Source organism: Rhipicephalus microplus, chromosome 2 (genome assembly GCF_043290135.1).
Source record: "Rhipicephalus microplus isolate Deutch F79 chromosome 2, USDA_Rmic, whole genome shotgun sequence".
Taxonomy (NCBI): Eukaryota; Metazoa; Arthropoda; class Arachnida; order Ixodida; family Ixodidae; genus Rhipicephalus; species Rhipicephalus microplus.
In genome coordinates, this window is record NC_134701.1 from 159,145,351 (window position 1) to 159,167,930 (window position 22,580).

Sequence of the window (22,580 nt, forward strand, 5' to 3'; positions counted from 1 at the left end):
AACAGGTCAAGTAGTATATATAAACATTTATAAAGAAAAGTGGGCATTTATGGCACGACCCTGTGTACTAGGACAACATTTTTAAGAATTAAAAGTAGGCCTGTGTAAATGCTATTTTTTTTTTTTTTATGGATGCAAAGTGGAAGCAACTTTTAAATTCACAATATGGGTGTGAGCAGGCATCCCAAAATGGCCTAAGACATCATTTGGGACACTAATTAAAAAAAAGCTCAATTTATTTCTTTTCAATTTGACGAGTCAGGTAGTTAAGTCAAATGACAGAATTAATGTTCACATGACGAAGAACACATTGCAACTTTGAGATATCAAAAAAATTAAGGAAGCTTCGCACTGATGGTGCCAAGCGCGAGAGTAGTGCGGAGCTCGGCAGCCTTCTTTATTTCTCTTTCTTTCTGTACCTGCAAGTATTTTTCTGTTTTCTTACTATAAATTTCTATTTATTCTTACTCTTGTTCCTATTTTTCCGACACTTATTATCATCATCAAGGCACTCAAAAACACAAGAGGAAGACTTCTCCTTGGCGTGAGCGCACACTTTGAACATCTACGCTATGTAGTGGAGTCCTGTCAAACAAAACCTGAAGAGACCGAGAAAATGTGTTTAGTTTAAGAAGAGTTTCGTATGTTGTGAGATAGACAGGAGTACAGAATTCAAGCTCGAAACCAATCATATTAGAAGCTGTCATTCGGTGCAAAGAAATTCCTACCCATTTAAGGAAGTTTCGAATCTCGGAGGACACAATCTGGTCTTGAAGTTGTATAGGTGCGCCGCCGATTTGGCCGGCGGAATCCACTGTTGGTTCCCCGTCTGACCACGGTCGAAAGTTAGAATTAACCGGAGTGGGACCAAATATGTCAGAAATAATGAGAGTTTTCACTCATACAACAATGCACATTTTGGACGGAACCAGATGCAATGACCGAATTAGCAAAATTGTGAATCAATGGGGGGGGGGGGGGCAAAATAATGAGATTTTACTGTATGTGTGTTTTTTCAATGTTGAGTGCCTGGTGGCATCAAGTTTTTTCATTTACATAGTTTTCTTCACATTTACTTAGAATTACCTCTGATAACATCCCCAATGCTTTCCTTGGCAATGCTGTCAGTGCTAATTAATAAAATGTTAATAAGCAAAGCTCCTATGAGATGGAGCATACCTTCTGGGCCCGTCAGGTTCCTTTTAAAGGCACACTAAAGTCAAATAACAATTTATGTCAGAGCGAAAGCTCAAAGTATGACATCTAAAACGACAATATTATCAACAGCAGTGCCCTTTACCAAGAAAGTAATGTAAATGCGCGAGAACATATGCACCATAGTATGACATTCTCAAAATGACCCTAATGACTTCAGATGAATCGCTTACAACTAATCACTAGTAATCAATCTAGCTGCGTTAAATAAAGAACCTGCCGTGCATCAAGAGATGCAATAAAATGCTGCTTATTCATTTCTGTTCGATTCATCGAAAAAAGAACTGCCAGACATTACTATGGAGAATGGCGCAAATAATTCAGAAGTTCAGTTTCACCTGGTTAAACTGAACAGGTCGTGCCATCTAGCTGGGCCCAGACGAACCAAAACACGTCTGCCATCTCGGAGTCAATGGCAGGAAATTGATAAATGGCCGTTGTTGCTGCTGTGGCTCTGCTGCTTTCGTTCTGCTGCTACTAGTGTCGGCGACCACGCCGTAAAGCCGAGCAACGTTGCGCATGGCAACAGTGAGGCTAGACAGCCCACTTCTTGAGGCGGGTAATTTGAAGTACCCTAACCTGATTCGGACCACTAAAACCTAATTTTATTTTCAAAATAAGCCCTTCCTAGGCACAAAAGTAATACTGCTAGATTACTGGACCACTATTTCAACAAACAACGTCGACTTAATAGTTGCTTTTAGTGTCCCTTTAGCTCATTGCTGCTGTTGTAACCACTCAGACTCCATGAATAACCTACACCTATTTCAAGAGAAGACGCTGGTCTTCAAATGAAAATTTTTATCATTGGGAATATTGTAATGAAATTAGATGTCTGTATGCATTCGTTCCTCCTCTTTTCAAAAATTTAATTCGTTTTAATGTACACCAACTAGTTGTCCAATTGTGAGAGCATCAGTGAAGTCTAATTATGTAATTTATTATGGATCGTTAAGGCACTTTCCCTCAATATTGTTAGGGTCTGTTTAAGATGCAGTTGTAGCCAAAGACCTGCCATGTGGAGCTATGCTATTCATATTGTAACTGAGATACAACATATTTTAAAAATTCTTGTTTGCATGATACTTCACAATTTTGAAATTTAATCAACTCATATTATCGTTCATAACATTTCGTGCGTCCCTCTTAGCCACAAAAATATAGCATAGCTCCGTAGTCCTGTTTCTTACGAGTTCAACGCTATGAAATTTTCAAAAAGGACTTCACAATAACATGATAAAAAGTTCCGTAAGGCTGGTCAGATTGGCAAAAAATGTGAAGCTGAAGAAATCGCGCTTGAAATTTCGATACGCACTGAAAAATTTTTTATAAAGAACTTTACCCACAAATCTTATACACATGTTCCCCATCTATTGCCCCACAATACAAAAGAAAATGCCCTTTATTCTACCCTAGGAATAATTTGTAAAAAATGTTTCTAATGTGGAAAGCATTATCAGAACCCCACCATGACAAAGCTGTTGAGGAGTTCTGGAAAAGCCATGGGGAATGAGGCTCAAATGACTAGCTGTTAGGCAGCATGCAGCCCTGGGTGATAAGTTGCTGAGCCAGTAGAATATACAGTTGACATTCCGATTTCCCGAACCCTCAAGGAACCATGAAAATTTCTAGAAAATAAAACGCACGTAAAAATGCACTTTTTTTAATGGTATTTTTTGCTAGCAGAAAAGGTTATGGTAGGAGTACGAAATTCTCACTGCAATCTTGCAAATGCATCAATTAGGTGGCTCTGAAAAGAGCCATTTATTTTTTTAAAAATCGATATGGCTGGTGCTACCTCAGTGGTCAACACGTTGGCCCCAAAAAATCTCCTATTTTCTTTTGCACGGCATTCCACTTGCCCGCGATGATGTCTGCCTCAATTCCAGCTAAACGTCAGCTAAACGCCGCGACTCCAACTCAGCTGCCAAAGGCACACTTGTAGCCGGTGCCTCCTTGTTCAAAGGCAGTTTTTTACAGCTTCCAAAAACTAGTCGTGTTGATAGTGTCAGACAAGAGTGTCCAGGCATCTCGATCGTGGTAAAAAAAGTACCGGTGCAAAGCGGAAACCTGGTGCGTCAAGAAACACACTCGATCATAAAAGCAGACACACACAAACACACAGCCACGGCAGCGAACACACACAGACACACAAAAAAATACGAGGCGTCGGTCACGCCAGCCAATGGAAGACTGGGAAAGGGGCACTTGAAAGGCGCGCTATGTGAGAGCCTATCAGCGATCTGGAAACGACCTTTGGTAAACACGCGACGGCAGCTATTCCGCTTGAGCGACACTATTTTGAGATAGCACAAGATGTGCACCAAAAAAAAGACAGCTTCAAATTAAGCCCAAGATGGCAGCGCTTGGTCCACTGCAACGCACATAAAGCGCATGGGAAGTTCGAACAAATTTCGTCCTTTTAGGGGCATTTTAGTGCGACTGGGGTGCATTGAAGGCCGATTTTATCGCCTTTCCTGACCGAATTCAGCGTTAGAAATTTGAGAGTAGGTGTTCGGAAGTACAAACGCCGCGAAAATAACCTTTGCGAAAAATGATTTTTTTTTTAATATTTTGTACCGTTCTAAGACCCGCTTCTCCCCTTAATAGTTTTGTTTTCTGTTTGCACTTTTCTTGCTGCACCCTTCCTTACATGTTTATTTTGCTCCTCCTCCCGACACCACTCCCCTAAAACAGCCATGTTCCTCAAAGTACAGCTTAAAGAAAAGGGTGTGTGCACAAACGTAGAAAAGTGATGGAGAAAACTCAGTAATATCTGTGAGTGCCCTCTGATATCAGCGGTCTTTAAGTCACAAAGAAAGAAGAGAAACCTTGCAAGGTTTCACTTACAGTCGTCACTCTCGTTGCACATCAGTTGAACCTTCCCATTCTCGTAGCCTATGGCCAGGACGGGACAGCCCGGTTCAGGCAAACACCCACTGTACCAGTGCACCCCGATCAGCTTTGTTCCAACGGAACCATGCAAAAGTGGCAGTGGAATTTTGGACTGCAGATTGGAAAATAGGAAGACATTTACTTCCAGTTGCTTTCCAGAATATCAGCGTTGACTAACACAATGCTACAGGTGCAATATATGTGGTGATGAAGAACCCCTTACATGTGACAAATGTCAAGAGCACCTGTATATTCAGCACAGAATGTGTAATCCATACAGTAGGTTTAAGTTGATGAAATTAAGAAACAAAACTCCAACCACGATATCTCAAAGAGAGGCAAATGATTCAGTGATGAGTGGCATACTAGCTGCAAAGCTTAATCCTGCTAAGGCTGTTGATGGCATGAAAGTACGCGACTGCAAAATTTGTGTGGTACTTGGCAGTGACACGAAGGTATACTATTTACTAGTTCGGTCAAGAAAATTAGTTGCTCACAGCAATTACACAACCCAAATCGGCAATAATAATGTCATTAAGAAATGGGAATAACTTTTTGTATGTCCACAATATTTCTCATTTTATCTTAAACATGTGAAAAAACTTTGATAAAACCAATAAAACAACTTATCTCTCTTTATTGTCAGAAAGAAGCCATCAGGAGTTTCCTAGACACACAATAATGGCCTTTACATGGCTAACTGCAACCTTGGCTTTCGTTTTTTAGTTTGTCCCATGCACTGCATACACACAAGCTGGAAAGATGGCCGAGTAGGAAAGTATACTTGCCACAGGATTGCCACCTTGTTCATAAACATGGACTTCGCCATTCTGCATTCCAAACAACAAGAACTTTCCATCAGGAGACCACTGGGAAGAATGAAGAAGCACAGATCGGTGTGTGTTAAATACGGAAAACAAGTTGCAAAAGTAACTACTATATTGACTTGCGTTGGACCAGCAATGTAATTGCACACATTTGTATTGAATTCACAAGCTCATCTTCCGTATCTGGCACGTGCAATGATTGTGTGTGCACGATTTTATATCTACGTAAAGTGCAGCACTGACAAGAGACATGTTTCAGCGGAACTTGACCTTTGCCTACATACTTGTTAACACATTAATATTATAATTGAAAAATTGTTAAACACAGAGATAGAGTAACACACAGTCCATGTAGTTCCTTTTTGTGTGTGTTTTTTTTTTCTTTTCAAGCAGTACCTAACAAATCCTACAGATTACTGAATGCTATCTTCCATTTTTCAGTAAGTCCTAAACACCAACAAGGCCATGGAAGAGAGTGCTACAAACGTGCACAGTACACCTTACAGTGGCATTACACTTGAGTACTACTGAGCAGAGACTATCTGATAAAATAACACCTGAAAAGAATACAAAACTAGTATTTTCAATTTAACCGCACTTTATATTACTGAGAGGGGTGTACACATTTGCAGCACTTCCGTACAAAACCGACTACACAAAATTTCGTTTAAGCAATTTAACTTTACTTTAGACTCCACAGTAGCTGAAGGTGCTTATCATGATGGGCTTGCCGGCGATAGTTCAAAGTCTAGATCTGCGCTCGGTTCATCTCTAAACCACTATACATTTCATTGCAAGCCATCGCAATAAACCAGTTCTTAATATTGCTTGTCTTGTCTTCAAGCATTTGTCTTTTTTACTCTTAAAAATTAAGATGTCGTCATAGCATTGTGTTCGCCAATGGCTACAATCACATCTCCATACATATCCAATACTTATTAACATAGTCATTGTGCTAATGCTGTAAAAATTGGATCACAACTTCTCTGACTTAAGATGTAGTATATTTTTTGCAAAGCAGTGTGGCTGAAATTCTGCAACAACTAAATTGCAAGCTAACTTCTATGTGAGAAAAAAAGGTAGCACAGTGTGATTTTATCGCAGCTGCTATTCGACACGAAATCTTAAAAAATAGCACATGTTATTCTTCACCTGTATTTGATTCATCAAGGAGAGATCAGGGGAATGTGTGCAATGTGCTACAATTTCGTTATATCAAAACTGTGACACAAAGGTATGTCACCAAGTCATGGAAAGAATATAGTATACGGTTTTTTGAAGGAGCCACATGAGAAATTAAAATAGCTGGTTAAATTGTGGCGTGTATTAAAGTAGAAGTTTGTTATATTGAGGAATGTCTGCATCTTGAAAACTGTGCTAGACTTACCTCCACCAAATGCAAGTGCAGGTTCTTCAGTTCCTTGCCCCATATACGGTTCCCATCCACAGAGCCAACAATCACAGCACCTATGCCATGGAAAAGAAAAACAATATGTAGGCTCCATAAAAATTAAAGGTGTTGCTTTTTCTGATTTTACGTGCATATGAAAAGACTCAGAAAAGGAGAATGGCTGAAACAAAGCAGTGTATATATGAGCACACATACAGCTTTGTGTCTACGACGCACAACTAAAAGGAATTTTACTCTTACTACACCCACACAGGCACGGATTCCAACATCGCCAGTATTTGTTTTTCAAAATCAGTACTAAACATCTAAAATAACATTGCATTTCAATCACACATTAGAGGAGGCCTGTCAAAGAATGAAAAATCAAATGAAACTTTCATGTTAAAAAACATGCTCACTACATTTTCTCAAATAAATGATGGCCTTGTATTTCAATATTCAGGAAGTGATGCATGAAGTTGTGATGTTCATTGTCATTGCTTAAATCATGCCATCTATCGCTTTGTTCCTTGTACTATCTATCCAATGATGCATTTAAAATTTGACATAATCAAAGAATCACAACAGAATAACCATCCCTTTCACGTGCACTTATATTCCAATGCTCATCTGCCAAGTTGTAGCCTGAAATCAGGCATCACTCTTTTTTTTTTACAGTACATCATCATTTCAGGCTTTCAATCAATTTAAAAATACAGTCGCACCCCTTTACAAGGGACATGCACACGGGAACAGTTCTAGTCCCTTATATAGAGGGTCTCTCATAAGCAGGGTACTATGTTCTAATTTCTGAGGGGTTGAGCCCTTTTTATTTATAAATAGGCACACTGGTGTCTCATGTACCCAATGGCCTCTTACATCAGTATCTCCTATAAAGGTTTGCACTGTACCAAACTTACAACGAAAATCCATATCTCCTCTCTCATCATAACATCTGGATTTCTAAGTCCCGAAACCACAAGATAGTTATGAAGAATGCCGTAGTAAACGGCTTTGGAAATTCGGACCATCTGCTGTTTTTCACTACTCGCTGACATTACACAATGCATGGCTCTCTCATTTCAGCTCCACTGAAACATAACTGCCTCAGCTGGGATCGAAACCACGATCTTCGAGTCAGCATCACAGCATCATAATCACAGATCCATTTAGACCAATATGACGACACGAGCAATAACTAATGCATATTACATGAAAGAATGTCTAGCAACAGAATAACACGCAAGAATGCATTACCATCATCGTAGACAATGCAGATTTTCTGGCCATCAGCATTCCACGCCATGCCCCGAACAAGTGACTTGTTCCGGTTGTTGATCATTTCTTCGTACCATGAGCCTGGACGTCAGAAAGGACAATTAAAATAAATTAGATGAAGGTGTTCTGAGGGAGGAGATTCATAGTAAAATGCATTCATATTTAGACAGACCTTTGTACAGCATCCATACTATGATGAGTCCATTCTGATCACTAGACGTTAGCTTCTGAAACTGCGAGTTCCAAGCCACAACCTGTACAACTCCTGGAAAGTCATTAACAACCATTACTTATGCTTCATTATTACAATCTTAAATAACATGAAATTCATTCAAGTCCAATTTGATTTATCGATTGTGCATCCAGAAATGTCAAATGTTCTCGTTTTCTGCACCAATTACAAATTTGGTCTCCAGTAACTGCAACTGAAAGATGCTCCTTTGTTGACTTTTAAACATCTCCAGTGAGGATGAAGTCCTCATAATATATGTGTCCCTCCAGCCTCACATAGCCTCAAAAACTTGTCACGCAGTGACCGGTTCTTATCGCATGCTGACAATCTGAGGCTACGCTTTGCTTCTCATCTTGAATCACGGCGCAGCGAGGAGTCTCCTGAATGCATCAATGATGAGGGAACAGAGGAAGGTTGCAACAACGAGGTGGTAATCAACCAAAGTGACAGAAGTGTCGAATATGTTGCGAGTATGAAAAATGGTGATTCAACCTGGTGTTAAGTGTTGATGCAAACAACTGCAATATGGGTCACATTTTGCCTTCTGAAGTGAATAGAAGGTGAGAAAGCAGAAATTAGAATCAAGCTAGATTAGGTGTGCACTAAAAGTAAGGTGTGCAAAAAAAAATCTGTCATTGTTGTGATAACAATTCAGAAATTTGTATTGAAAGGTTCATTCATATTCATTCAAGGAAAGGGGAGGGGGGTGCCAAACATTTTTTTCCTGCCCTACTCTTCATAACTGACACCTCTGCAAAAGCACAGCAAGGAAAAGTGACAAAAAAGAACAAAACATACAAAGCCAAATAAGCAGGAAGAATAACATATTAACTTACCACTGTGTCCCTCAAGTGTCTGGTTCATTGACAAGTTGCTTGGTGCAGCAAGGCCTCGGACTTTTCCATCTTTTTCTAAACGTTACCACACATACCAAAACTTGTCACTCAAGCAAGCATAAGCCATGCAATGAAACAATGCAATAGGAAACATGAAACAAGCTGTAAATTGCATATCTGAAATGCTCTAAAAAAATCAGTGCTAGGCCACAAGGGCAATATGCACAAAGTCTTCAATGTCAAGGCACAAAGTGTTTTCACCCTGTCAATGTGTAGAGCAAAACAGTGCGTGCCAAGCCTGTTACACCTTTCTTCAAGTTTTTGCCAAAAATTAAATATATTTGTCAAATAATTTTAAGCTATATATGCAACTTTTGGTCCCACATACATTTCTATCATTATCACTTACTACTGGTATGATGGAACACAATTCAACTGTAGAGATAAAACAGTAAACCTTTATGTGCATGCACAATAAAAACTACAAGGTGTAATTTCTGGAATTGATTTTCATAAGACACATAAAAATATAAAATGTGAATTAATTCTTTCATCAATGACATTTCAAGTACTACTGCTAAAACTCTGACTAAATATAACTTGGCATGAAGCATCAACCTGACAAATATATAGTGCTCACAAATGACGATACAATTTAATTTTTTTCCTGTGCGCCTGTCAGAATATACTGGTTGAAGCTGGTATTAATATCCTTTTATTGAATAGGACAAAGTTATATCAGGTAACATCAGGAATTATTCCGAATATGTCTCAACTTGCAGAAAAAGCATGAAAATATGTGAAACCAAGCTGAGGAGTGTTTTTCCGAGATATTATGAAATGATGACATGTGCAGATTAGCGTGTGATTCAAAAGAGAAACAAAGACAACATAATCAGAATCCTTAGTTACCTGTTTCCAACTTAAGCACTTTCAGGAGTCCGTTATCACCACCACAAGCTATGTAACCATGTTCTCTGTTCCACGCTAAACACTGAATTCTTGTGTTGTTAGGGATGGCAATCTAGAAAAAAACAACAAAAACAATCAACTCAACATTCATCGATATACTTTAACTCTGACTTCCTCACTTTTTTTCACAGTCAGTGATGCTCAGTACAAAGAATTTTTCCTTTGTTGCGGAATTTCTGCCAAAATTTTTGGATGAAAGGGAAAAGGGGAATCTGCAGTGTTGCAGAGAATTTTAGGAATGGTTAAATTTTCTTATGTTGAGCGAAACAGCGTTGACAGTGTGCTTTTGATATCGGTAATCGGTTTTAGTGCTTGCAGCAAGCAAAATCAGAGCCCTTGAGATTTGTATCTGATAATTATAGGGAGCAATTTCCAGCTAACTCTCGGTGTTAGGTTCGAGATCCACGTATGAGCAATGTACAGCACATGAGTTACATACGAAGGCCACACCCCTCTGTTTGAAGGGCGCTAGTGATGGTTCAATAATAATCACGTGAGGCACATGCATTAAATTGTTGCGAACGTATACATGTATTTGTGCGTGTGCACTTCCATTAACAACGACGCGCAGGGAAATATGTAGGCATTCTGTTTCAAATATGCAGGGTAAACAGTTCGGAACAGGGAATTTTAACGTCCTGGAACGGGAATTCTTCGGCGTAGTACGGAACATCACTGTCAATAATAATATCTGGGGTTTAACGTCCCGAAACCACGATATCATTATGAGAGACGCCGTAGTGGAGGGCTCCGGAAAATTTCAGCCACCTGGGGTTCTTTAACGTGCACGCAAATCATAGCACATGGGCCTACGGCACTTTCACCTCCATCGAAAATGCAGCCTCCGCAAACGGGATTTGATCCGACGACCTTCGGGTTAGCAGTCGAGCCACCAGACCACCGCGGCGGGGCAGGTATTTCACTGTCAATAGTTCGAAATTAATCGAGTGCCAAACTGCGCTAAACATTCCCTCAGCGCACCAGGCATATTTACGGTTAGAAGTATTTCAATACAATACAGTGTGCCCTGTACACTAGCATATGAAGCGCGTACGGCGCAAGTTTGTGAACGAATGTTTAATCTTTCTGAAGAGAAAAAAAGAAAAAAGACGATTGCTTGTACGCGTGCTTATGCGCACCAGATTTGATGCGCCAGAACACTTCGGGGGCTAGCATACAACTGGACTCCTTCATTCACAGGTGATTCGTTATGCACGGAGTCATGTTAACATACTGAGCTTCATAACTGGAACGGCAGGTTCAAACTAGACACAGTTCGAATCGCGTCCGGCGCATATCGGAGGTACGATGGCCGAGTAACAGCGTTGCATCTGAAAGCACAGCGCCTCCACTTCTATAGTATGTAGCACGTAGTACGCTGCGCGCAAGCTACTGTCAAACGACAGGTGTCATTCACCCGAGTGTGAACTGCGACCGTGGGAAAAAACATAAAGCGTTGGTCGCGCCAGCTCACCTTCTTGCTCAAGTAAATGAACATGATGATCGCCTAGTGCAGCGCTGAGCGTGTTCGTTTTCAGAGCGATCGGGCGAAAGTAGTCATTAAAACCAGCCCGATCAAAGCAACAGCGCATCACAACAGAAAGAAGCCCGAACAGCTGCCATGGCGACGCTGTACGCTACTCTCAAACGCAAACTGTAATTTATATGAATAAGTTTAAAAATCACAAAACATTAAAACGTAAAAATAGTTTTTACAACAAATATTGGTAAAATTTTATAAATAGTAGAACGTTTTTGCGTTTAATTGTACTAAACGATTAATTTGGGTTTGAGAGTTCTCATCCGGGTCTTTTAGCCCGCTACAGCAACGTGGTGTAAGTATCGGCGATCTTCTTGGCCCATTTGTGTCGCTGTTTCGGCGTTATTTCTGCCCAGAGGAGCGCGTATTGTCTCGTTAAACGACCTATTAGCGTCTCATCTACGCTATTTTCGTTGCAGATTAGCGAACCCACGCGCGGCTTCACAATGGTCGCTCAAAAGAAACAGGTAAGCTTAAACCTAACTCCATGCTGTTAATGCCTTGCCAATGCCTCTATGCACGTTTGTCCGTTTTGTGTTGTAGGTAATGTCATTAGTAAAAACTGCACCGGTTGTATGATGAACAGTTGAAAGGCAACTATGTGATAACTGGTTTTGTGTTGGTGTCAGAAAGCCGCTGCACTAACTTATATGCCAATGATGCCAGCCGGCGTGTCATATAACGACGGCCCGTTTTTCGAAGGCAGCGATTTACCGATTTTTATCCATTAACAAAAGACTTTTGCGCAATGAATATATCAGTGCATATAAAATGCGCCAAACTTTTCTGTCTTAGGCAGCGTTGTATGGCGCGTCACAAGTTTCACGAACTTTGCTGTGCCTGTTGACTCGCTTGTGTTAAGTATGTGTAGCAGCTTTGTGTTCTTGGAGTATAAAACGCCCTTGTCAAGTTTCGTGTCGCGCAGCTTTACTATCGGTGAATGTCAGAATGACAAAGAGCTTCTCAAATGTACGAGTCTTATTAGCGAGTTATAGCCACAAGGAAAGCTCACCGAATGCCTTGTGTCTTTGCCAATGCAGAAAAAGGCTCTGGAGAGCATCAACTCCAGGCTAGCCCTCGTAATGAAGTCCGGCAAGTACGTCTTGGGCCACAAGCAGACCATCAAGACGTTGCGGCAAGGCAAGGCGAAGCTGATCATCATCGCCAACAACACTCCTCCACTCAGGTATGCCACCCTGCTGTATTTCGGGAAGCATAAGACAGATCTCCCGGCTGAGTGTCATGCTTTTTTAAGGTAGCAGCACTTTGGGGACCTGGCTTGTCATCCATTCATTGTCTGGCGTCGTTCGGCTATGCAGTGGTCAACACAGGCTCGGATCAACACTAACAATGTTCAAAACTGGTGCGGAATAAACAAAGTCTGAAATCGTATAACTACAGAAAGGACTAAAAATTGCTTACAATATTTTACCTGAACTTGCAAAAGATGCTTTAGGAACATCTTGATACCCACATCGCGCAGAAAAGGGCAATAATGCCAAGGGAATGGCTATACTCGGCAACAACTTCTCTTGGTATTAAAGGGAAAGCTACAAAGGTGGTGCATCTGCACATGTAGCCCTACGCGAAGTAGTCCAACTTGGCGTATGTCTCGAAATGTTCAGCAAAGGAACGGGGGCGCAGCATCAGCGGCTCATCAGGAAACGCAGACGCTGCTCAACGTTTCAAGTACACGATCAAAGGTGGGCCTGAAAAATCTGTAAAGTTAAATACAGCTGTCTCGCTAGTGTGTGCTGCGTCCCGTCTCCAATAGCTGCATGTAGAAAAAAAAAAAATGAGGACCTTTGATATTTCACGTTGAAAATACGGGTGCTATTGTGGAACTTCATTCACCATTGATAGGATGCACATGATTTGGCTCTGTAGCCTTTACTTCAATGCCAAAAAAAGTTGTTGCCTGGGCTACGCACTTCCTCATGTTTAGCAGGTAGCCAAGCTTTATTAAGTGCAAGATTTAAAACTTCAAAACCTACACAAGAGGGACAGTGCAAAGCTTAAAACTGACATGAAAACAGCCTAACATTACCACAGAATCAGTGCTACATTGCAATGCCCAATACATAGTGTGCACGTGCGTCGTGCAGCGCCCCTTCGTCACTTCCGAAATGCGCCACGAACATGCCCGGGTACCTACCGACTCCGTCGCCTACCGCTGCCGTGTTGTCTCCTCGTGCTTGCACCCGTTTAGTTTTGCCTCACGGTGTAAATTTCAGGGCTGCTAGTGAGGAACTTCATTCACCATTGATAGGATGCACATGATTTGGCTCTGTAGCCTTTACTTCAATGCCAAAAAAAGTTGTTGCCTGGGCTACGCACTTCCTCATGTTTAGCAGGTAGCCAAGCTTTATTAAGTGCAAGATTTAAAACTTCAAAACCTACACAAGAGGGACAGTGCAAAGCTTAAAACTGACATGAAAACAGCCTAACATTACCACAGAATCAGTGCTACATTGCAATGCCCAATACATAGTGTGCACGTGCGTCGTGCAGCGCCCCTTCGTCACTTCCGAAATGCGCCACGAACATGCCCGGGTACCTACCGACTCCGTCGCCTACCGCTGCCGTGTTGTCTCCTCGTGCTTGCACCCGTTTAGTTTTGCCTCACGGTGTAAATTTCAGGGCTGCTAGTGAGGCAAGTTGATTTAGTAGTCCCCGAAGAGGAAGAAGAGCTTTGGGGCGTTTCTTTGCCGAAAGTTATTACCCAAAATTGAGAACGCACATTGCGATTTTCGGAAAAGTACCGGCATATTTGGCTGACGCAGATTGACAAAAAAAAGCTACTTGAAGAAACTCGGTGATATTTGCGTCTTCAGGTGTAACTTCATTCCGGATAGGTGCCATAGCCAAGCACTTACCTGCAAACAGAGATAGCTTACGAAAATACTGTACATACAAACTTGTCTGCGACCACTGCGTGCACAATCAGCGTGTCGGGGAGGCGGTTAAAATCGTGATGACAATGGTGGAAATTCAGGTATTGCATTAAAAAAAACTGTGAAAATGGATGCGAAACAATATTATTTCACTTTGAAGTATAGCCAATCGGTTTGAGTGGGGGGGGGGGGGTCAGGATTTTAAAAAATTGGTCAATTAATTCCCTAACACAATCTCCATCATTTTCAGGAACACCACTGTACAGTACAAAAAAGTAAAATACAAGGTGAAAAAGATGTCAAAACATACGCGGAAAAAAAGTGATGGCCGGCATTACCGCGGTACGCACCACGCGAAGTCTCTATCGGACTCGCATAATATTTTCCTCGGCTGTTTCCAAAAATTTCAATCAAAGAAGCTCAACATCAGCACTGTTTAAAACACTTATGGGGGGAGGGGGGGGTGCTACTTAGGTGGCGTAGGTCGCAGCAATATATTATTATATCTTGTGTAAATTTGCCTAGCTCTGCACGACTCGTTTTGATGGGAGCTGCTGCGCTTCGCCCATCCACTCTTAAAATCGTGGCTGGAGGGGCTTTGGGCTATCGCTTGTTCTTGGGCCAAGCAATATGTAGTTTTTGTAGTGAAAGCGAGATAATGGGCCCTCGTTTGTCGTGGCGGGCGGCCGGTGTACGCGGTGGCTGGTATACGTGTCGCACATCTTGATTTTCGGCTCTTGTATCGAGGGAACAAACGAGGCCTTTCTGATTTGATGAGCACGTTAAAGTATGACAACAAAAAACCACGATGCTTTCCTTTCAACTTCGTACACAGCAACAGATGACGAGCCCCCAACAAACCGCGCTGCGGCACGCGAACTGCCGTAGGTACTCAGCGAGGTACCCGGGCATGGCGGAAGAGGGTGACAACGGCGGGAGTGACATCACATGAACACTATGTGTAGGGAATAGCTAGCATAGTGGTAAAATGTGACTTGCGACAATAATGGTGTGCACCTCATTTGACCTCCTACTTTAACTTGCGGTGTGACAGAACACTTGGATAATTGTTAACAGAGTTGCGGCATAAGAACCAGAATATAGGTCGACATTTCCACACCCCCCCCCCCCCCCCCCCCCCCCAACTTTGAATGTCCGAAAAAGAAATTGGTAAGAATTGCCAAGTATCACGGCGCACCTTTACCTTGATAAATACACTACACAACCAGCTGCACTGTGGTGACGTTCCTTTTTATTTTGACACTAATTTTATGTAGTTAAACGCCGGAACACCACAAAATGCTGTCGCTTAGGCTCTTTCGATGACGTCTGCTTCTCACTAGTTACGCCCTAAAGTGCATCGTCCTCCGTTCTATGCAATGCGTTGCTGACGCAGCATTTGCATGAAGACTTTTGGGCACTTTTTCTTTGGCAGAGCTTTCCAAGCTTACGACACTCGGCCACCAACGATGGCAAGCGCTGGACATCATAGGCAGCCAGTGGGGGTCTTGGGATTGTGGCCCAGCATCCACTCATCGTAGAGCTCACGCACGTGATCTTTGAAAGGTTTATTGGGCACTATGTTCAATGGCTGGAGGATTGATGTTAGTCCCCCAGGGATCGCGAAAAGGTCCGCCATGCCATCGGAAGCTCCCTTTACATCGGCCATGAGGTGGCTTTGAAATGAGTGTAGCACCAACATGCTCAGTCGCTGTAAAAGTGCACCGGGTCGCCAATTCTACACGAGCCGGATCCGCTTGAGCGTGGGGGACTCATTCATGAACACTTTTTCGTTGGCTCTCACAATAACATCCCGGGGACAGTCTTCTTTTGGTAGCCCCTTTCTGTTGAAAATAATATAAGGGGGCATCACTGTAAGTCGCGAATGCTCATTGCCCATTCTCAAGAGCTTCACTTGCTTTGATCCTTTAGCGGTCACAGTCTGGTTTGAAGGCATATCGAACCACATCGGAGATTCACGAGCGTTGCCCATGTGTCCCATTATGTAGCAATGCTGTCGACAAAGCCCGGTGATGGAGCGCTAATTCTCGACTAGATTGTTATCGAAACCTTTGGAGGCAAGAACAATAAGTCCACACAGGGTAGCATCAGCGTGGCATTCTATGAATACTCCATAATTAAGTATCCAGATTTTTTGTTTTCGTGGTGGCCCATTTTTTTTTTGCATCTTGTACACATGCAGGGGCTCTTGATAGTTTTCCACTGATGTTATTTTTATTGATGCTCCCGCTCCCTCTGTACGCACACTTCGCACTGATGGCGCCGAGAGAGTGTTGTTACCTTAAGGGGGGACGCGGGTCTTAGAACAATCAAAAGTAGTAAAAAAATCGATATTTTGCAAAGCTTATTTTAGAGGTGTTTATACTTCTAAGCACCTACTCTCAAATTGCTAACGCTGAATTTGGTCGGGAAATGCAATAAAATCTGCCTTCAGTGCACTCCGGTCACACTAAAATGCTCCCAAAAGTACGAAAGTTGTTCGAACTTCCCGCGTGCTCTATGTGCGTTGTGGCGGACCGAGCACCGCCATCTTGGGCCTGGTTTGAAGCTGTTTTCTTTGTGCACATTTTGCACCATCTCAAAATGGCGTCACTCAAGTGGAATGGCTGCTGTAGCGGGTTTTCTGAAGGCCGTTTCCAGATCGTCGATTGGCTCTTACGAGGTGCACTTTTCAAGCGCGCCTTTCCAAGTCTCCCATTGGCTGGGTTGACCAACGAATCATCGTTTGTGTGTGTGTTTGTGTGTGTTGCATTCGCCACCGTGGCTGTCTGTTTGTGTGTGCCTGCTCTTGCAATCGTGCGTGTTTCTTGGCGCACTGTGTTCCCGCTTTGCACCTGTATTTTTTTTAACCACGATAGAGATGCCCGGAGACTCTCGTCTGAAACCATCGACGCGAAGATATTGCTTTCAGAAGCCGTAAAAAAACGGCCTTTAAACAAGGTGTCGGCCACAAGTGTCCTTTGGCAGTTAGTTGCAGTTGCGGTCGGACCCATTAGATCCGCCGGAAACTTTTAACGGCGCTGTCTACTGACGATGCCGTGGGACCAGGTTCTATGAGCGATACACTTCGGATTGGTTCTGGGTACTACTTAACGATGGAGCAGGCGCAGCTAATTGAGAAATCAGCGCAAACGAAAGCCGTTTTGTCGGTAAATTGGGCTACCCGAAAGTTCAACCTCCTTGGAGCCAGCGCTTATATATAGCCTTCGCCATCTGATTTTTGGCAGCACCTATACAGCCAACGAGCTCAGAGTTGGCGTGAGCACTGATAACACTGTCATCGGTCAACAGAAACAGCAGGAGGTGTAGCTGAAATTGAGGCAGACATCATCGTGGGCAAGCGGAATGTCGTGCAAAAGAAACTGGGAAACATTGGGGGGGGGGGGGGGGGCAACGTGTTGACCACTGAGGTAGCACCAGCCACATCATTTTCTCTGATAAATGGCTCTTTTCAGTACATTTACAAAATTGCAATAAAAATTTTGTACTACAGCTGTGACCCTGTCAGCGAACAATACATGTAAACAAGGGGCGTTTTTGCAGGAATTCGTTTTTCGGGGCATTTTCATGGTTCCTTGAGGGTCCTGAACACAGCAACTTATTACCCAGGGCAGCATTCTGCCTTGCAGCTAGTCGTTTGAGTCTCATACCACCCAGCTTTTCCAGAACCCCTCAACAGCTTGTCGTGGTGGAGTGGAGTTCTGATAATGCTTTCCACATTGGAAAACTTTTTTAGAACTGATTCCAAGGGTTGAATAAGGCACGTTTTGTTTTGCAGAAAAATAGATGGGGAACATCTGTATAGAATTTATGGTAAAAGTTCCTTATAGAAAATTTTGCAGTGCTTGTCGAAACTTCAAATGCGATTTTCTCAGCTTCACATTTTTTGCCAACTTGACCAGCCTTATGGAACTTTTCGTCAAGTTTTTGTGAAGCAATTTTTTTTAATTCTATACCGTTGAACTCGTAAAAAACAGGACTGTGGAGCTTTGTCTTTTTTTTTTGTGCTAAGAGGGAGATATCAAATGTTATGAACAATAATCTGAGCTAATTAAATTTGAAAATTGTGGAGCATCAATCCAAATAGAAATTTTCATACGATGATGTATCTCAGTGACAATATAAATAGCATAGCTCCACATAGCAGGCATTTGGCTATAGCTACATCTTAAACAGAACCTAAAATTAGAGGAAAAGTACTTTAATGACCTGTAAGAAATTAAGCAGACTTCATTTATGCTATGCTATCACAATTTGATAACTAGTTCGTGTACATTGAAACTGATATTTTTGAAAATGAGAGGAAGAAATACATGGACACACCTAATGTCAATACAGTACCTCCAATAATAAAAATTTTCATTTCAAGACCAGCGTCTCCCCTTAAAAAGGATTATTTCAAACTGTGGCATATTTGTAATGTTCGTAAAAGCTCCTTAAAGGTGTTTTTTTTACTTGTTATCGTCTTTGTGCCGCGCACCTGTGCATATTTCACTGAAAAAAGCACAGGCAGACCAATCCAGTGTTACTTGTTGTAAGCTCGCATTTCTGAAGCAGGACGTCCCAACTTTTATTTTCCTATGAAATTGGTGTATGCCCCTAATAGTCCATTTGAACTTATTGCAGGAAGAGTGAGATTGAGTACTACGCCATGCTGGCCAAGACTGGTGTCCACCACTACACGGGGAACAACATTGAGCTGGGCACCGCATGCGGGAAGTACTACCGGGTCTGCTGTCTCAGCATCACCGATCCAGGTGAGACTGTCTCTCTCTCTCTCTCTCTGTGTGTGTGTGTGTGTGTGTGTGTGTGTGTGTGTGTGTGTGTGTCCTTCTATGGAAGTTGTAGATATCTGCTCGGCAGTTCTGTTACAGGTTTTCACTTTTATTGTGCTTGTAGTACGTTACTACGATAAAATCCTTATCCTGAGCGAGCGCCCCTTTTCAAGAGATTTAAAAATGTACGCCGATGAGGGAGCAAGTGTCTTTGCCCCCCCCCCCCTGCCAATCAAATAACGACAGTGAATGCTTCTTTATTCGGTAAACCATTTTATTGGAGGAGGCACATGCAGCTCTTTTGCTGCTATCTTGATTTTTATGTGTGACCAAGCCAGCCTTTCCCCTCCCCCCCTTCACACACAAATCTTGTTCAATTATCTTTTGAGAGGGGTGCGGGGATTTTATATTATGTAGTAAAGTCTTGATACAGTTGAACACGTTCACAAGAATCTCGCACTGAAAAGCAGTTCTTGTCCCTTATATGAGGCGCTTATTGCAGTTCTTGTCCCTTATATGAGGCGCTCAAGCTGGGTGCCAACTTCCATGTTCTCATTTTCCAATCAACCCATATTTCATTGTGTACACACTGGTGTCTCTGGATACCCAATCGTTTCATGCATCTATATTATAAAGTGGTTCAGCTGTATAGCCACAGTTGATCTGGATTTTTAGGTGATGCCGATTTCTAAAAATGTTGCAGGTGAACTAATTTGTATAGAATTCATATTGTATAGAATTAGTATAGAACTGTTTATAGAATCAGTTCTTGCATTCAGTCATGGGTGATAAGACTACATGTAGGATGTCCATGTTGTCCCATTCTGACCTTGTAAAATTTTATGAACTCCTAAGTGGGTTGGTGAGGCGTGCCTCGAAAGATCACAGCACTCACCATGGCGTTTGGCCCTCCCCTCCGCCTCTCTTCATTTACAGTCTTTTGGTGTCACAATGGCATTGCGCTATAGGCATGGCATTGCAGGGGCGGCAGAGGAAAGGAAGCACTAACCAATGCCTTTTATAATGCCTTGTATGGCTGCGTAGCTGTGCTTCCATCCTGGACATTGGAAGGCAGTCAAGTCCACTTAGGACGATATCGTTTATTACAATATGACAAATGTAATGATAGGCGACGATGGGACCATCCACTTTTGTATGATCTCTATGGTAAAATAAATTGCTCATTACGGTGCTCTACTGCTGCGATATCGGCTGTAGCGGCTGAATCAGGCCACAGTGACGACTCTGACGACAAAGTTGAGCAGCCTGCCCAGGCACTGTCATCACATTATGCTCAATGGATGAAAGTCTTTCTGGGGCCTTGTTTTTGCTAAGAACCTCCCGCTCAGATATGTAGGGCATGGTCACCTAGATTCTCTTCAGAGATGTCTGCCAGCTTCGTGTGAAGCAATCGAAGCTGACAGACTGTGCCTTTTCTGCATGCGAATGAAATGTGTTGACCTGTACCTTGCCTCTCCTTTTTTTTTTTTTTGTCAGCTCACTGATTACAAATAACGTTTATAACAACTGGATTTCCTTGGCTTTTGGACACCATTGCGAGTGGGATGCACTCTAGCACCTGTTCCTTACTTTGGCCTTTTCTTTTTGCTTCTTAGATGGACAGTCATGCGACTATTGCTGGCGGGTAGGGCTCGCAAGCGTGTCCATCCCCCATTTCGCAGTTGCTTCTGTAGTGTGATCTGGGGTCTTGGGCAGCTAGTGTGTTTCTGCTGCTGGCAACAGAAACATTGTGTGCAGGTGCTCTCAGGCTCTGCTGGCATAGAACATGCTGGATAGTGGCACTGTATTTGCCGCCGCCAAACAGCTTAATATTGTCATGTCGGCGTTAGCAAAGCTTCGCAATCTTAGACAACTAACTACATCGAATCAATATTTGTGTAGGAAAAATTATAACCAGAATATGCAGTGCAATGTAAGGAGGGGGAGCGGTGCTTGTAGCGCTTTCGCTCCGCAATAAATGGCAACCTGGTTATAATTCCTTCCTTGTTAGTTGGTACTTTTCGTTAACAAAATGAGGAGCAACTAGTCCTGAGTACCATATTTACTCGATTCTACCGCACCCTCGATTGTAACGCGCACCCGATTTCCACCTCGAAAAAAAAAAAAAAAACGTAAGACATCGATTGCAACGCGCACCCACTTTTTTTTTCGCTGGCCCGCACGATCACACCACTCGAAAAAACGATTCCTTTCGGAATTGTCTTCCATTTAAATATGAGATACGGTCGAAGCTTGTGCCCATCTGACGTGTAACAGAGCATTGCCGTCACTGTAGTTTTACCGTGGACCGATGTCAGCACGCGAACTTGCTTCGCCCCCTTCTTCTCGCAGGCATGTCGAAGAGGCGTCTGATCGGCATTCCAGATTTGCCCAAGCAGGTAGCCGTTGTTGCGCCGCAAGTTTAGGACGAACCTCTGAAAACTGTAAAGCTTTTCATCGTACTTCTCCGCAAAAGTTTTCGCATATGCATGTTCCCCTTCGGAGGGAAGAGCCTCGTCTCTTCATATAGTTGATTAGCCAGCACCTGCTCGCTTTAAACTGGCTCCGCATTAGACCTTTTTCTAAGACTAATTGCATAGCCCGCACTTGAAGCAGTTCTGTCGTCACGGGCCGCTGTGCCGCTCGCTCCTCAAGCACATACTTGCCGAGCAGCTCTTTAATTTGCGGAAACCGACCCTGCTGTGGTTCACTGAAGCCTTTGCGTGAAGCTTTGCTGTCGACAATCTTCTGCTTTTGTTTCCGCCGGTCCCGCACGCACGTTTCGGGAACGATCGCGATGCGGCCCGATTTCCGTCCGTTTCTGCACACTCGATGACTTTTCTTTTAAAAGCGGCATCGTGGTGCACTCGAGTTTTTGGAGTCGGCCCTTCCACGTCGTCGATGCTAATGCACTACTAGATGATGAACTCCTCAGCACACGTACGAAGTGCCGCACATGGTAAACACATAGGCAGAAATAGCCGACGCACCATGCTGACGCACGTAGGGGGCAGCCATTTTGGATTTGCGATGGCAATAGATTGACCGTAATTTTTTGTTCGTACTTGATTCTAACGCGCATTCGATTTATGAACTCGCTTAACCGGAAAAAAGGTGCGCGTTAGATTCGAGTAATTACGGTATTTCTCCAGTCGTGCTTTTTTGCTAGCCATGAATAAAAATCTGACAGGTACATGCAGGCAAAGCTGGTTTCTATAGTGCTCCTCATTAAAACTGTTATTGCGTCCTAAAAGTGCAATATCGTTAGATTATTTCTGGAATTTGGGGGTTAATATGTTTCTTTTTTTCTTTCTCTGTTGCAGGAGATTCCGACATCATCAGGAGCATGCCTTCCGAGCAGTAAACTTAATTAAAACTATTAATAAAAAAGCATGGCCTACTGGCTGGTTATTCTACAAAGGGTCTCTTTAGCACACGAAGCATGGGCTTCTAGAAGTACCTTGTTTATTGTTTTCCTGGTGTAAAACAATTTCGTCTAAATGCAGGTGCGTGGTGTGCCTCCCTAGCTGAGTGGTACTGCTGCAATCGTCTAAGTGTGATCACTTTGACCAGCAGAAGCACCGTGTTGTCTGTGGCAGAGGCACATGTTAAAGGCACTGTGGGGAATCTCTTGCCACAATTTTTTTTTAACCAATCTGGTATAAGCAGAGTTGCATGTATGATATACTTTCTAGGTGTTTTTAA

The 22,580-nt window shown here is 42.7% G+C and overlaps 2 protein-coding genes across 2 annotated transcripts in view; one reads left to right on the plus strand and one right to left on the minus strand.

The window, feature by feature from the left end:
- The window catches only part of Oseg4 (intraflagellar transport protein Oseg4), a 77,750-nt gene extending 66,485 nt beyond the window's left edge, over nt 1-11,265 (minus strand). The window contains exons 1-8 of the mRNA XM_075886967.1: nt 11,120-11,265; nt 9,586-9,697; nt 8,674-8,748; nt 7,778-7,870; nt 7,585-7,686; nt 6,325-6,404; nt 4,899-4,979; nt 4,066-4,222 (exon numbers count right to left, since the gene is read on the minus strand). Of these exons, the coding sequence (XP_075743082.1) occupies nt 4,066-4,222; nt 4,899-4,979; nt 6,325-6,404; nt 7,585-7,686; nt 7,778-7,870; nt 8,674-8,748; nt 9,586-9,697; nt 11,120-11,143 (724 nt within the window). The 5' untranslated portion in view covers nt 11,144-11,265. The remainder of the gene's footprint in view (nt 1-4,065; nt 4,223-4,898; nt 4,980-6,324; nt 6,405-7,584; nt 7,687-7,777; nt 7,871-8,673; nt 8,749-9,585; nt 9,698-11,119) is intronic.
- Nucleotides 11,266-11,403: 138 nt separating this feature from the next.
- Nucleotides 11,404-22,265, plus strand: RpL30 (ribosomal protein L30). Its single transcript, XM_037421870.2, has 5 exons — nt 11,404-11,480; nt 11,605-11,652; nt 12,226-12,371; nt 18,727-18,857; nt 22,199-22,265. The coding sequence occupies exons 2-5, from the start codon at nt 11,632-11,634 to the stop codon at nt 22,237-22,239; spliced, it is 339 nt and encodes a 112-aa protein (XP_037277767.1). The 5' UTR covers nt 11,404-11,480; nt 11,605-11,631; the 3' UTR covers nt 22,240-22,265.
- The last annotated feature ends 315 nt before the right edge of the window (nt 22,266-22,580 follow it).